Here is a 16,546-nt window from a genome sequence, read left to right on the forward strand (position 1 = left end):
GAATACAGATGAACTCATCACTGCTGCATCCAATTGTTGTGGGCAAGTTTAGCTTTATCTTCTAAATAAAGATTAACTGGCCTAATGTGAACTGATCACAGTCTAGGACGCCAAAGGGAAGAGCGGAAAAGGGAAGGGATTTATGTGAGAACCTGAGTAGAACACTTGACGGGGGGCGGGGGGAGTTTTATTAGTTTGGTTTTACATATGGTGATAGAACTGTAAAAAAAAAAATAAAAAAAAAAAAAAAAGCAGATACCAACCCATTTCCTGCTTTAGAGTTGCCTTTGCTGTCCGTGCTGAGCTGAGAAAGGACATAGTGAGGCGCTTTGGCACTGTCGGCATCAAATATATCCATGTTGGACTCTTCGCAATCTCGGCGTTTGATCCCTGGCCTCTGCTTTGGGTTTCGTTTGCGTGATTTACGTGGCACCTCAGTGTTATCATTGTAGGAACTGGTGCTCATGTTACTGAAGTTGGAGGGTGAATCCTCCATCCACATACTGCAGCTCTGCTCGGACTCCAGCGCACAGCCCTCATCCTGGCAGGACATCCGACTGTTGTCCAGCAGGTCCTCGGGTGGCGGCGAGATGTACAGGACTGTGTGTCTCTTCGGCGCGGGCGGCGGGGCCGTGTGACTGGTGAACTGCGGGTCACTTACCCCTCGGGTACTTACCCCCACGGCTGAGGAGCAGCTCTCCACTTGCATAGCCTTGCTGTCGGTGACTGAGGTAGAGCAAACGGCGGCGCTGGAAGAGGCGGGAAAGGAGCTGCAAGCACCGCCCATGGAGGAAGAGGAAGGAGCTGAAGAAGCATCTGCGGTGTATAATTCACAAGTAAATACAAGATACACGGTTCTGCGTGTGCTGGCTATAGCAGTCCCATTGAAATAAAGTGATTTAGGAACCGATTGCTTTCCCCCAGCAAATATTTGGAATTTGGTAACGTTTTAGAATGTTAATGCTTAAAGCAATACGGCCTAACCGCTACGGTAATTTGGCCATGGCCAAATAAGACTTAGTACAATCCACTGTCATCAACTTGTTTAAAACTTAACGTTAATTCATACAAACGGCTGCATGTAAACAGAGCTTTCATTGCCTCAGCTGGACTAGTTATTGTGTAGAAGCCATTCCATCTAAAATAATGGAAGCCCCAATGCAAAATGCTTATAATCCACATTCAATGCCAATTAAACCGCTTGTTGTTGGAAATTTTTATTTTTGAAAAAGACGGGACTGTGCTTAGCCACAAAATATTAAAATAAGTTTCTAACCTATGAAGCAGAGAACTACAGGTCATTTTTAATGCAGACACTCCCTGCTTCAGAGGCAAATCCTGGAATAAAAATATGAGAAAATAAATGAGAAAAAGAGCTGCTGAATATTCGATCATAAATGAGAAATAAAATATAAAATCAACTGAGTCGGTATGCAAAATGGAACTGGTATCAGTCACTATGACACAGCTATTGATTTTGAAGGTATTGGTGATGCGCTGATATAAACCGACGTTACATTTCTGTGGTTTGACTCTTTCGGTCGCTGAGCCGGAGTTCGCTCAGAATTTGTTACCGAGTCCCTCACGCAGAGACAGCTCGGGACAGGCCTCTGAGCAGCCCTGCCGAGCACAGGAACCACCTCTCTTACAAACATGAAAGGAGAGCTGAACGACTGAAACAAACCCCCGCACGTTCCTGGAGAACACCACCACGATTTCCACTGAATCGTTTTAATGGACAGATCAGCCAAAAATACGGGCTAAGACGTTTGAGAGGAATCAGAACAAACATAGGCTTTTATTTACTCATTTAAATCAGCCCTAGCTCACTGAGGAATAACTAAGTGGATTTTTTATTCAGATTTACGCTTCCTGGGGGGCAGACGCTATTTCCTGCATTTCTGCAGTGCTGACAACACTTCATGCAATAAACCAGAACCACAGAAATCATCTCATTTTGGAAACAAATTGTGCATAATACATACACATAATTATCCAATAAGTTTGTTCAGCTGGTTACTGGTGTCCTAGAGGTAACACCTGTTACTGAGAGGACTGTGATGTTTTCCTTCTTGTTGTTTAGGATTTTTTTTTTAATCCAAAATAATATATTAATCTCTCAAGTCTAAGAGGTTTAGACACAGTTGCACTATTTATATAGTTTAAGCTATTTAAAACTAACAGAATAAAGTATATTCAGCCATGACATATATATTAAACTGAGAGCCAAACCCAGCCAACCTCCCTAGAAACCAACCTGCTCGTGAGTACCAAGGGAGCAACGACCCATGAAAAAGAGTTTTTAAACTGTTACTGTTTCTTGCAGCTCATCTGCACTAAATGAATTTTAAAGTAAACCTACACTACTTCAGATTGTAAAATTCAGTGGTCATTCCAGTTTCTCAATAAACTATTCTGCTTTTATCTTCATGGGAAGCCTCTTCCCAAACCTCCCAGTGAACGAGGAGCAGATGAATGATACCAGTTCCATTTTCCAGTTTCTTTGGCAAATACAGTGGCTGAAATTGAAGAATTCAGTCACTTTGAACTGCATTCCAATTTAAAGGCAGATTTATCCTTTCTATATCATGCATTAATGCAATGCTTTTTTTCAAAAACAGTTATAGGATTGGCAAGAACTATTAAATCTAGATATTAATTTCAGTGACCATATTTAGGAGCTGATTTGCAGCCACTTTGAGTTGAGGAAGACTGTTGCTATTTGGGATGTTCGCTTTGTTTTGTTAAAACAGAATTAGTCTCCATTCACCACGTGTCCAGGCCATCAGACACCCGCAGCATGCAGACGGTGCACGCGAGCGCGTGCAGAGGGAACACGGGGGCACGCAGCAGAAACACCGCACAACTGCCTTACCGAACAGCTGCATTTCCCCTGTTACACCGCAATTCTTCCTTTAATTGGTGAAACAGTGTGCGCACATCTCATGTCTACCAGCCCATGGCAAAGGCTTTGACAATTAAACGTTCATGGAACTGGGCAGCAGGGCTTTGGAACTGGAAGACTTTCTCCACTACGTTAATATCAAAGATTTATCTTTTCACAGCAAATACTGGGAATGTTTCAGAAAGGTCTTTTAAAAGACCTGTAAGAAAAACCTGAAGTGCCAATTCCTGCAGAGGTGTGCGCAGGACAGGGATGGCAAACGCCGCCCAGACCCTGCACAGCAAAGGCTTCAGTGCACACCCTGCCCTCAAATACAACCATTGGACTTTGCCCTGACTTTCCTAGGGGAAAAAATAAATCTATCACTAAACAGAATACTTTTCAGTATAAAGCTGAAAGAGCTGCTAATGGTATCATTATTTTAGGGTGCAGCATTTTGCAATATTTAAGTTGCTTTCATTATTGCTATCCAAAAATTTCCCCTCCAGGTTTTTTCCTTGAAGTTAAAAGCATGTGTGTGTGTCTGTTCCTCCTTTATGCATTTAAAAAGGAAAGAAACACTGTCCCTTATAAATTGGTTATAATCTCCTTCATTTATCAGAAATCCCAAAGGAGACCTCTGGGTTAAGCATGTTGTATTTTAGGAAAAAAAAAGTTTATTCTAAAGTTTTCAGTATTTCAAATGTGCCAAGTATTGCTGTAAGAGGTGGGAGCATTTTGAATTCCCTGGGTTTGAGGAAGGAAATTTCACCCCCATGCCAGCAGGGCCGCTGTGTGCGAGGGCTGCGCCTGGGCTGGGCTGCCACGTTTGATGGGACACGGCCACACATGCTGCCAGCTTTAGCACTGCTCTTGTTTGAGGTGACCTTCTTCAGACACATGGGAATGAGAATTGTTACAGGTGGCTCTTTCACTTGCAATTTAACAGTGCTTGCAACGATAAAAATATAGTTTAAATGAGCAAGGACATTTTGAAATATAAGACTGAATATATTTTAGCACAGCCTCAAAACAAAAAATCGCTTTCAGAGCAACACCACTGACCAGAAGCCAAGTGCATGTTACGGCAAGCGTGTGGCCCCAGGATTACTCACAAAACGGGCACCAGCATCACAAGGTGGCTCTTCCTTTTTCTCAGTAAAATAACGGGAGAGAAAAGAAAACTACTTCCACATTAGAGCGACTTTGATCACTGTTGAAACTAAACCTCCTGAATCTATTTGTTGCCATCACTGTAACAGGTAAGGTGGCTGAAATAAGTAATTCATAATTTGTTGCCTGTCCTGCAAGCTTTTTCTTTCCAAGAGAGGCAGGAGGACATCAGCCAGATCAGCATACGGAAGCGCTGCTTCTGGTTTGGACATCATAATTTACACCTCAATAACAAGCAATTCTGTGGTGTGTAAATGAAAGAGAAAACAACAAAGAACGAACAAACTAAGTGGTTAGTGCTGGAGTTCAGAATGCAAGTGAAGATAAGCAATTACTCCGCACCACTCCCAGGAAAACGATATTTCAAAGAATTTCCAGTTGTTCATGACACCAGTCATTTGTACTTTTGCTTCCCGGAAATTCTAAAATGGTGCCTCCCACTCCCAAACATCTCCCTCACTTTCGGGCAGTGAACAGAATTACATTCGCAACCGAGAGACTGAATAATTCCGGTTCTCTCTGAATACAAAGAGCAGCCAAAGGCAGCAGCGGCAGACGGACACAACGCGCCTGCGGCACAAACGCATGCGGCTGAAAACCACAGGCCATGGAACGGCAGAGCCCGGGGAACACGCAGCAAAGAGCATCCCCGGGAGCAAGTCAGTGCAGTCTTTTGCTTTTCAGAAACATAAAGCATTGCACAAAGAAAATGTTTTACCTCCTGAGTTAGCAACTAAGGCAATGACAAATATGTCTATATCCTATTATCTTGTGAAGTCAAACAGGCATTCAGCCTCTACAAAAAGGTCTGAAAGGCAGGAGAAAAAAGAAAAATCACTACTTGGCACTGAGGGAGTCTCGTCTTTAGATAACACTTACGTGGAGCCAATCCCGAACTCCTTGCTCATTCATGGTCTTGATAAGACTTTTGTATTTTCATTGGCTTATTCGAACCTCTGGACACAGAACAATTTCAGAACAAAACCAGAAGGATACATGTGCAAAATTTCCATCGCTGACCCTTGTGTTGCCAAAGGTTTTAAAGGTAAAACCCAGAACTCACAAAGTGGCTGCAAACCTGCTTTCAGCATCTCACATGCCAAACTTGGGGTTCTACTTTTCTTCTTCTTGTATTACTGATGTAATGTCAAAAACTTTTCCAAAAAGTTTAGTTTCAAATCAGTATCAATCCACTATTTAGAAATAAAACAAAAAAAATAACAAAAAAAAAGGAAAGAAAGAAAAGAGACTTATGAAGAAGTCTGAAAACAAGACCGACCTATACCCTGGGTGAGATTGGATGGGTTAAGTGTCTCTGGCACTATTTGTCTTCACTATTGACAGACACTGTCACACAACCCACCACTCGATGCCTGTCTCTGAATGGCGAAGCTAGAATGCAAGTTAAGTGTATTAATAGAGAAAAAAAACTAGCATCCCAGCAAATATAATAAAGCAATCCAGTTCACCAGTTATTAAAAACACTCAGATTCAAGATCGGTAGGTTAATTTAATTTTCATTAAGCCCAACAGTGTAAATTCCCCTTACATTCACATGCTGAACCAAGCAGTGTATTATATTTTGGGTAAATACATCAATCAATCTGGTTTTGTTACAAACACCATGGTTATTAAACGAACACCGGAGCCGAGGGATCCGAGCAGAACTGTGGTTAGTGGCTCGCGCCCCAGGCCGTGTATCTCCAGCCGTATCAGCTGCGCACAAGCAAGTCAGAACTCTAGGACCCCCCAGCTGCTCTCTCCAAGCTCTGTCACCAAAAAGAGTGACGGTACCATCACCCGGCACAACAACTGCACAAACGCTCCTCTGCTCTTCACTTGTATGGTGGTTCTTTTCTAAGAATTTAAGAACTCTTGGCCTTCACCAAGCCTGCGATGCTGCTACTGCAAGGAGGTGCCCAAATAAAACTGCAGTAAGATAGTTCTCTTTCTGCCCTTCAACGGCTTGTTTTTTCATTAATTACCCAGGAACAGGGAATTCTCTTGTCACAAAGTAATTCTCAAGTCTTTTCAATGTAAGAACAGAAGCCACTTAATGCAAGAAGCTGCCTTAAAAATAATCTCTCGGAATGATAAAACAGCGCTTGTGTTTGATTGAGCAGTTCTGGAAAACGTGGTTTACTGACCATAGGAGATTCAGGAAGGCTGAAAATAAACTTAATTTAGAAGAAAAGTGATGATCTGGAGTACATCTATCTAATCCTCTGTAGGTAATCACAAGGAAGCTCTGCTCCACGTCTGCACCCAATGCACATACAACCCCCCACAACTACGTTCTAACTGCATTTGCAGAGAACACGTTGCCTAAAGAGCTTCTATAAAACAAAACCAGGGAGAGAAATCCCTGTCTTCAGCGCCCCCAGAGCTGCCTCCTCACCAGCAGACAGCGCAGACAACAGGGGGTCCTCCCCAGGGCCCAGGCCACACATTTCCCCACCAGGGCTCCAGAAATCATTCTCAAACGTGTCCACATAGCTGGTAGTGCTAAATTAACGGTTGGACTCCATGATCCTAAAGGTTTTTTCCAACCAAAATGACTCTGACTGCCAGTGCTGACCCAGCGTGGCCAGGCCTGCAACGCGCACCAGGAAGGTGCCTTTGGAAAGAGCAGCAGGACCTGTTCCAGTGCATCTGTAAGCAAAGCCGTGTCTGCCACACCAGCGGGCAGGAATCCCTGGAAGGCGCCCGCCGAGGACACCACGGGAAGGAATGTCCAACTGGGAGGGCGGTGGGAAGGGGAAGGGAAAAGCCTACAAAGAAATTCAAGTTTTTACAGGCACTGGAGATCAAGTACAAAGAAGAATATTTTTTTTTTTTCCTGATAATTTGTTTACAATATGTAATCATAAGCCCAGGATAACAGAATTAGTAGCAGTGCTGATATCCCCTTTGAAATCTCTGGGAATTATTTCTGTATCAACAGGAAAAACTGACTAATGACACCAGGAAGGATGATAAATTGACAAAATATTTTCAGTAAAAATAAAAATCAAGAAGCCTGACGGTAGCTACTCCAAAAAAATTAAATCTCACATCTCCATTTTGAGGCTTTATTAGAATCTTTAGCTTGAGAATAATGAAGAAGCCTCATCCTGGCAGTGGAAATCAGCACCCCGTCTCTACCCCACAGATGATGCAAGGGTTTATATCCATTTCTCTACAGCAGCAAGTGAGAAGCAAAGCCTTATTTTCATAATTAAAATGACCGAAAATGCTTATGGCAAATATTTCAGTAACAAGTCTGATCAAAAAAGCCAATTATGCCTGCTTGGGACAAGTAGTTTATCCCTTTAATTAAGCGGAGCACAAAATTGACATGACCACAAAAAGGTGAAGCTTCACTGTTTACCAAATATTTTCCCAGGATACAATCAGAGATATTTGGGAGCCAGAAAAATTAAATACATCACAGATTAATTATATGAAAATCTGAAGAATGCAAAAAGAGATCAGTACATACATTTCAGCGGCATCGAATTTGTTTCCCTTTGGTTACGGCAAGAACAATGCTCTTTTTGTGGAGAATTCAATTTAAGATAAGAAACTGCCAGGATGGAAGCTATGCAGGGATTACTATCCCGGGGAGCGATATAAAAACTGGTAAGGATGGAAAAGGGAGAGCAGCCCAAGAGCTCATCAAGAAGCTGGATCCACCACAGAATGAGGAGCAGAGGAGCAAGTTCTGCAGCCGCTTCCTTCCCTGGGGCTCAGAGGGTTTGAACGTTCCTGCTGCTGGAGACAGAAGATGAAAATGCAACACTTGTTCAAAGTACGTGGTTGAAAATACAGCTGACTCAAAAGACAAGAACAAGGTGTTGAGCTACCGAACAGAAAGGTACCTTTGAGAAAGGACTTAAATTAGCAGGTTGAATTTTAAGCATTTGAAGCACCTGTTCAATGTGTCTTGCTCAACACACAAAAAAAATGTTCAACTTTTAAGAACTGACCAAAAAGAATCAAGCACTCCTCCTTGCAACTGGAGCTTAACTTTTTGTGTCAAAGGCATTATTGAAGCTTCAGGCACGTTTACTTCATATTAGAAAGCTCCAGGCACAGCTTCCAATGACATTTCTCAGCATGACACCCTCCTGCATTTCAAGTCTAGAAGATGATTCATATTTAATGTGTTTATGGCAGCACAGCAGGCAAAATCCTCCTTTTCCTGTCCCCTGAACAAAGACACTTGTAATTCAACCAGCAAGCACAGTTCCTAGCAGTAAAACCAGATCCTTTTCTTCCCTTCAGCTTTCCAGAGGAATAATGGGGTTAGAAGCTGGAGATAGCAGCTCAGGTTCTGAACATCGCAGCTCAAAATCCTAGAGTTCTATTAAATGATACTTGCCTGTTTGATATTCAGAGAGTGGGTAATACCTCTTTTGTCTGGATTAATGAATAGGAGATACACATTTATTAACTAATTAATGAAAATCCAATCAGCAACATTCCATTTTAATACTCTTTAAATTGTTCTGTAAATCACAAAACGAATTTCCAAATGGAAGAACTAGAAGTCTGATCCTGCAAGGTCATTGCTGCTAAAAACAGCCCATCCCGCTCCTCAGAAAAAAACAGAGAAGTTAACTGCAGCAATATATATTTCTCACCTGCAACGTGATTTATGTGGAGCAAAACCCCACAGCAAAGTGCCTGACAGAAAAGCCTCAAGCAAGTTAAATTTCAGCCAAATACAACCCTACTGTGTGTTTCAGGAAGCAGAGAACACACTGTGTTAACTACTATAGGAGTAGTAAAAAGCTCACATCACGTTGGATCATCCCCTGAAATGTAATCCTCTCATTATCAAGAGTAATTATATCTGCAATTGGCTTCCACATACGGCGTTGCTAGCAGCACTTCAAACCAGCCCTTCCTTTTAAAAACAAGAGTAAATGAGACTATCTACAACATTATGGAGACTGAACTATAATTTCTCTATCACTTCCAAAAAAAAATGAGGTTTCAGAGCAAGTAAGACAGACAGAGACTTACAGAGAACAAGGGCAAGATTTCCAATAAAGGAACACTGGGTTGCCCAACTCATCTTTCCTCCTCATCTGGACAGTGGCAGCTCCTTGAAAATGTGCCTACATTCTGCTACTATGAACTTGAGACATGGAAATGAACAGTCAGTCTCAGGCCTTTAACAATATAAATGTAGAATATAGCTTTATGTTTTCATGTGTAAGCACACAGACATGCACAAAGCCCAGGCTGATCTTCCTCTTATCTTCCTATCGGGAAATCAAAGCCCAGCCCAGCCAGACTTCTCATTACTACACAGGGCAGAGTAACAGGGCTGGAAAACGTGGCAGCAACTTTTCAAAGACACTGCAGCAATCCTGAAACAGTTAAAGAAAACATGAGACACCCTTTCAACTAGAACCATGGCAGAGCTAAGGCAAGAATGCAGCTGAAACACCTGTGTCCTGTTCTCTGGAGAAAGGGGAGAGATCTGGGACCAGCGCCCATCCACACATGCTGAGCTGAGATGGCTTGGAGGACAAATTCTGATTGGTCACTACACAGGGCAGTTGTGGGGCAGGGAGGGGACTGTGACTATGAAACAGCCACTGAGATCCACCACAGAGAGTGAATTCACCTCTCCTTGTAGCCCTCCCGACAATTTTTGTAGACATTGATGTTCCTTCCCCTGTTTCTAAGAGTTTGTCCCCAGTTTTAAAGAGAAAAAAAGCCTAGCCTCACACCAGAAATACCCAGCCATCTGTCCACCCTTGAGATGTATTTTATATCTATCTATCTATCTGACCTCCCAACAGCAGAGGGAGAAGAAGGAACTGTTCTGTTCAGCTTTCTACTCTGTTTCTACACTTTTGGAACTGTCTACAGACCTGTTTTGCAGGTAAACATTTACCTAAGATGCAGGTATTTTCTTTCAAGGATGTGGTGGATAGGTGGGGAAAAAAAAAAAATAAATAAAAGCAAACAATAAGATGTTACACTAAAACTATTTGACCCTGTACTATCCCTTGGGCAAAGCGCTGGGGCTGAGCTGTTGCGACGCGCATGGCAGCACTCGCTGCATGGACCCTGCTCACACAGTTCCACTGCTCCAGCCCCCGCTGGAGCGGACAGTGACACAAGCAATCAAAACAAAACTAGTCTTTACTCTGCTTGGGCTTTAAAAAAAAACCGAACCAGGCAGACAGTAAACAGAATTTTTATCTGCAGTTGCTTGTGGTTTATAGTTCTGAGCCTGACTTCACCAGCACCCAGAACCTGGCTAGCTTGTCGTGACAAGGGTGGAAGGGCTCAGAAGCCATGGCTCAATAACCGATTTACAAAGTCACAAGCCGACAGCCATGGACAGAAGCTGCCTCTGCCCAGTCTGCCCACTCCAAACCAGAGCAGCTCCCCAGGCTCAGCACTGGCAAAGCTCGGCTTTGAGCAGCGCTACCAGCCTAAGCCTGAGTGAACCTCCGCCCACCGACAGGGACAAGCCTCCTCATTGAAGGAGAAGGTCCTTTCAGTGGTAACAAAAAATCTCAACGCTACTTTTTGAAGCTTTTCACTCAAGAAATTTGTGCTGCAGTTTAACGTGAACACTCTTTGGTTTTTTAAAAGGAACTGGACTGGCTGTTAGCAGACACTAAACACCTGGAGGTAACAGACATTTAGTAGTTCCATTCAAGTTTAAGTCTTTTCTGTTAGATACAGAAGTAATTAGCAGTTCATCTCTATCTGTGGATTTAGAGTGTAACAGGGTTTGTGGGATTTTTTAGTTTGTTTGCTTTTAAGATATGTGCTTCTACAGGATTTGGTTGCTGCTGCCTATGAACCAAACCACTCATTAAGCAACTCAATTTTAGAAATGCATGCTCAAATTATTTTCTGAATAAAGTTATACAAAAATATCAAATCCTTTAAACAGGATAAATAAAATCATCAAATTATTTCAATGCCCGAAGTTCCACTGTGCACAGTTAAATCCACAGGTTGTCTCAGAGAGGTCTGGCAAAACATGAATGGTGAGCAGTGCTGGAAAGTTTCTCAGACAAGTCTACAACCACTTCGGTTTCTGATCAGGATTCCTGCACCATGCAAATCTGGGAAACATTCTCACACAAATATTTAATGTATATGAACTCATAGAAAAAAAATGCAGCTATTGGAATCCTCACCTTAAATATATATATTTTTCTCAAGCAACAGTTTAAGGCCAATTAGGAAAGTGGGACATGAGCTTATAAGAAATACAGGGACCAAATTACGAAAAAATCCCTTTATCCAATGAAGAAAGATGCATCCATCATGTTTTTTTCCTCATTGCACACATGTTTACTAACATACACAAGTTACTGACAAGGATTCCAGGTGCAAAGCAGCACTAAGGCTAACCTCACAAATCAGGATTTTGGCCTTAAATCCTCTATTTTGTTTACATTTAATAAAGATCAATGACAGGGCCTTCAGCCTAAAGTCTAAAACATGACTGGGAGTAAGATAAAGACAAAGATTAAAAAGTCATGTCTCATTCTTATATGCTGTCAATTAGAAAAATAATGAATTTAAATCCATCAGTTTATAGAAGTGTCATCCTAGCATATTTGATATTCTCATGTATTTGAGAATTGTGTAATACATTCCAATAGAGAGGTATGTGTGAGCACAGTTTAAGTACTAAGCTTCCTCATGACCTTCCTTCCTCTGTACAGTCTGGGAAAAGCTTCAGGGCCCAAATGTAATCTCCCATTTTTAGCTTAGCTAGAAGTCGCAGTTTTACAGTCAGTCAGCATAGTGCCTTAGTTCCAAATTGGTATTTATTCCCTCTGAAGCCAGAGTGCATTCCAGGAGGTAACAGCCCTGCGCTGTGTAACAACAGAACAGCAAAGCACGTAACTTACTCCTTGAGGATACATGTATGAAAAACAGCAATCATTAGCACAGAATGCCTTGTCATTTGGACTGCCCAATTTACTTCAATTTACCTAAATTCTCCTAGAATGAACTCTGTTACTTCTCCACAAGGTCTTTTTTACAATTGGAACTTTGCCAGCACTGTTCATGTTGGCCAGAGCGTCACAGCCCTCAGCAAAGCACGGGAAGAAATGAGAACTCTTACCAGCAGCAACTACAGCAGGAGGCGGCGAACCGGCCTCGCCACCGCTCGTCTGGCTCATGGATGCTACAGAAGTTTCTCTGGAAGGTGGTAACTGCAGCTCCTTCGGGAGAAGGTCATAGACAGATTCTGTTGAACAGAGGGAAGACAAAAAGGATATAATCAACAATTTATGTGTGTTCTGTAAGAGAAAAGAAATTACATTTTTGCCTAGAAGATATGAACCATAATGCAATCTTTACAGGACCTTCTGAAAAAGCTACACTAAGTACCTGGTGATCTTAACGTAATGGAATAAAGTTATTTCAGAAAACAAGCAAAACACAAAAACATTAAGATATACATTCTTGAGACTGAAACAAAAGGATACAAACTTGTTTAAACAAAGAAATAATTCATGAACTTCCACGGAAACTGCATTCATTTGGAACGAAGGGGCTGTCAGCAGGTACGGCAGATCATGTGAGAACCAAAGACAAACCCGTTTGCTGAATTCCAACTGTGCCACTCACTTCCAAAGAAAACGAAACTAATTTAGTACCGTCATCCACGCAATATTGAATAAAGTCTTCCCAAAAGTGTCAATTCTTCTTATGTAAAACCTCTTATTTCCAACATCCCATTCGGAGATGCACGTAACTGGAATGAACAGCTCTAAACTGCATCAACAATTCTACAGCACAAAACTTTATTAAATCCCTTTATACATATTATTTAGGTGCCTGAGACAGACATGGAAAACTCAATGTGCATTTTTAAAGTTCTTTCCTCGCCCCCCCCCCCCCCGCCCCCAATGAAGCAATAATTATACTCAATTGATCCTGAACTGAAATACATTTCCTCAGCAATTCTTCTGCAAAAATTGGACACACACACCCCCCCGCCCCGCGTTGTTAAGTAAAAAGCTGTATGTGCATTAGGTCCTGTCATAAAAGCAACACACTCAAAATATTGGCAACCAGAGGCTCCCATCCAAATGCCAAGCAGAAATTCTCTGCTGAGGTTTTCTATAAGCGTGATCTGTAATGGTGAGACAATGTACAAGTAAAATATTTCAAGACAGTTCCAAGTTAACTAACCATAAATTCATAGGTTTTTTCCCCCGATTGTTCTAAAGAATAAATGTGCTCGCCAAAGATTTTAAAAGGTATGGAAGGCAAAGGGAACAGATATACATTTGTTAGTATTTTTGCTCCTGTTTTACTCTGAGGAACAGCTGTATTAGCATTTCCCTCCGAGATGAGTTGCCTTTTTAAAATTTAAGTTTTTCCCAGAAATACGGCATAAGAACACCCCAAACAGGAGTGAGGAAAAACATGGGAGCTCTACAGGGTAACACACAAGGAAGAAAAGAGACCAGAACTGCAGGATTAAAACAGCCTGGCAAAGAGCTGGACTTGCTGGAAAGGAGTCAGAGGAGCCACAGAAATGACTGGAGGCTGGACCAGCTCTGCTGTGGGACAGGCTGAGAGAGCTGGGGTGTTCAGCTGGAGAAGAGAAGCTCCGGGGAGACCTTAGTGCAGCCTTTCCAGACCTAAAAGGGGCCCATAAGAAAGATGGGGGCAGACTTTTCAGCAGGGTCTGTTGTGATAGGACAAGGGGTGATGGTTTTAAACTAAAGGACTGGCTGGACACGAGGAAGAAATCGTTGCCCCTGAGGGTGGTGAGAGCCTGGCCCAGGTTCCCAGAGAGGTGGTGGATGAACCATCCCTGGAGACACCCCAGGCCAGGCTGGATGGGGCTCTGAGCAACCTGAGCTGGTGAAGATGTCCCTGCTCATGGCAGGGGGGGCACTGGGGGAGCTGGGAAGGGCCCTTCAACCCTCCTGTGACAATGTGAACACATGGCAGAAGTTTAAGGTCAAAGCCAAACTTTAAGAAAAAAACAAAAACAAAAACCCCACCAACTCCTGGCTTTTCTTCAAGAAAGAAGTAGCTTCACAGGCTAAACTACATATTTAGTGAACTAGATTACTAGGAGCTATCATTTCAAATCATTTGAAATAGTCTGGGAACCTTTAAGAGGGCTTGCTGCAACAAACCTGCCCTTCACAAATCAGACTTCAAATGAAACTTTGTGTTTTCACCTAAACACAGGCCAATGTTTATATATGCTGCACTATAAATAACATTAAAGCAAAAACTGACAAATCCCAGAACGATTAGAGTCCTTGCAAGGAAACTACTTCTTCCCCAGAGGATACAGTTTCCCTCCACATCTGATATGGTGTTTAAATAGCTAAAGCTCCCTTCACTATTGATCAGCTCACCTCCATCACCATGTTTTACATACGTGTGCGCACACACACACTGAGTGTATGAAACTTTCTGTTATGATTCTATGTTTATTCATGTGGAAAATACGCACAAAAAAGGCTGTTACATAACTGCAGTAGTACATTTGAAGGCAGAAATAAAAATTCAGCCTCGGTATGTATTTCTACCTAATTAGCGAGAAAAAAATATGTAGACAGAATTCCTGTTCTAAGCAGCCACTGCGTTGAATCAACGAGCCAAGTTCCAGCTGTCTGACATCACTAAGAGTCTCATAACTTATTGCTGATTTTAAATCCTCTTGACAAATACATTAGTTGATCTTAAGTTTAGGGCTTTTTTTTTTTGCTACAGGTAGCCCCATTTTTATCAAACATCTCCCATAAAACATTTTCTTTCTCCATATAGGAACAGAGGAACATGCGTTTCAGGGTTACTGTTATTATGAAATTTAAACAAGATCAACACACAAACCAACCAACAAAGCACTGGTAATCAGCCGGGAGCCACTCACACTCGTTCCATCTCAGTCAGACGAGCCCAGGCTCCAAACCACTGAAACCAGGGACACCCAGGGACAGGCAGATTTACAAAAAGTACTTGAAGTGTCAAATTTCTCCAACTGCCCTTTATCCGATTATCCCACCCCTCTAATCTCTTATCTGAGATCAGCTGCTTCTAACTTTGATCTTCCTGCCAGTTATACTGATGGGTTAGAAAATTATAGTTCACGTGGCTACACTGACCAGAGCAGCAAACATGAGGTGGATACCCAACATGGCAAAACTTAAATCTGGGGAGAAGACTTAGAGTACTGCTTGAAACTGCACAAAACATTCGGAATTGAAATATTCTTGAAAAATAATCAAGTAATATGGTAGTGGATTTGCTTGTTCTGGCAACACGTCAAAAGCACAGCTGAGCCCAACAATAACCGTCCCAGTCCCGTTGGCCATGGTAGGAACCCACCCAGGGACTCACCACTTCTCCAGAACCGCAGAGCAGCACCAGGCCCTGCAGATCCACACCTGGACACACAATACTGCTGGAAGGTATGCGCACCTGGTACACAATGCTACGTGCAACTGAGATCAGTTACTAGAAATTAAAAGAAGGGAACAAAAGCTATCTGTGAGAGGGCTTCATGCGTTGCCATGGGGCTGCACAAAAATATATCCTTGGGTCAATGTGTATCTGCATGGGTCCCAGCAGCCAGGGACAGGAGGGACAGAGACGAGAGGCCTGGGAAAGACTGAGACAAAATAACTCAGAAAAGGAAGGAAACAGCAGGTGAAGCTGATCTGATGACACTACAGTGAAAGTGCAAAAGCCTGGTTGTTTGTGATGCCAAACTGACATTTCTAAGTGTTCCTTCCCTCCTGTTTTACTCATTTCACTGTTGTGCACACAGACTTTTGTAGGAATGTTTTCAGATTTCTACACACAGACTAACCAGGATGGTCACAGGCAGCTGGGCTTACAGCAAAACCCAAGTACTGAAGCCTTTCCCCACCTCCACCACCAGAGCATACTACACCTGAACTTTTAAACCACCCTCATCATCACAGTATCAAAGGACCTTTCAGAAACACCCCAGGAACACTGGGTTCCTCACTACTAACTAGGAAACTGTGGTTCTATTTATATTCTATTCTTAGGAACAGAGCAGCTAAGCTCATGGAAGGAAAGGGAATCCAGCTTAGCACAACTGCTTCCTTTGGGGAGCGCTAAGGCAGAGCAAAGATTCTGTGAGAAGTCACTGCAGCTTTGGACAGGGCCCAAAGCCAGGCCCGCTTCTTCCAAAGCGCACACATTCCCACCATAGAGAGGGCTCTCCCTCATAACCAAAAAGGAGAATTCTCTTCTCAGAGCTTCAGATAACCTCCCACGGTCAGAGCAGCAGCCACTTCCAAGGAAAAGGTCTCTTTTAATAACACAACTTCAACACTGAAATGGAGATGGGTGCTGCAGACAGAAGACAAGAAAAGGAAAGAGAAATAATTTCTCTAAAGTAGCTAATGTTGCACATAATCTGTTTAGCTGTAACACAGTACATGAAGTACCCACGGCTGCAGTATTCCATCCCACGGAATTACAAGTGAGGGTCCCTCAGCAGCT

At 42.6% G+C, this 16,546-nt stretch overlaps 1 protein-coding gene across 5 annotated transcripts in view; it reads right to left on the reverse strand.

Annotated features, from left to right (window-relative positions):
- Positions 1-16,546, reverse strand: part of NFAT5 (nuclear factor of activated T cells 5) — a 58,400-nt gene that overhangs the window by 27,059 nt on the left and 14,795 nt on the right. For 2 of the 5 annotated variants that reach the window (XM_065028234.1, XM_065028233.1), the window contains exons 2-3: positions 12,159-12,284; positions 264-816 (exon numbers count right to left, since the gene is read on the reverse strand). In XM_065028234.1, the coding sequence (XP_064884306.1) occupies positions 264-816; positions 12,159-12,284 (679 nt within the window). Of the gene's footprint in view, positions 1-263; positions 817-1,276; positions 1,339-12,158; positions 12,285-16,546 lie in introns of those variants that run through there. The other 3 variants (XM_065028235.1, XM_005504710.3, XM_065028236.1) reach the window with 3 other exon arrangements.

Source organism: Columba livia, chromosome 13, assembly GCF_036013475.1.
Source record: "Columba livia isolate bColLiv1 breed racing homer chromosome 13, bColLiv1.pat.W.v2, whole genome shotgun sequence".
In the NCBI taxonomy this organism is placed as follows: Eukaryota; Metazoa; Chordata; class Aves; order Columbiformes; family Columbidae; genus Columba; species Columba livia.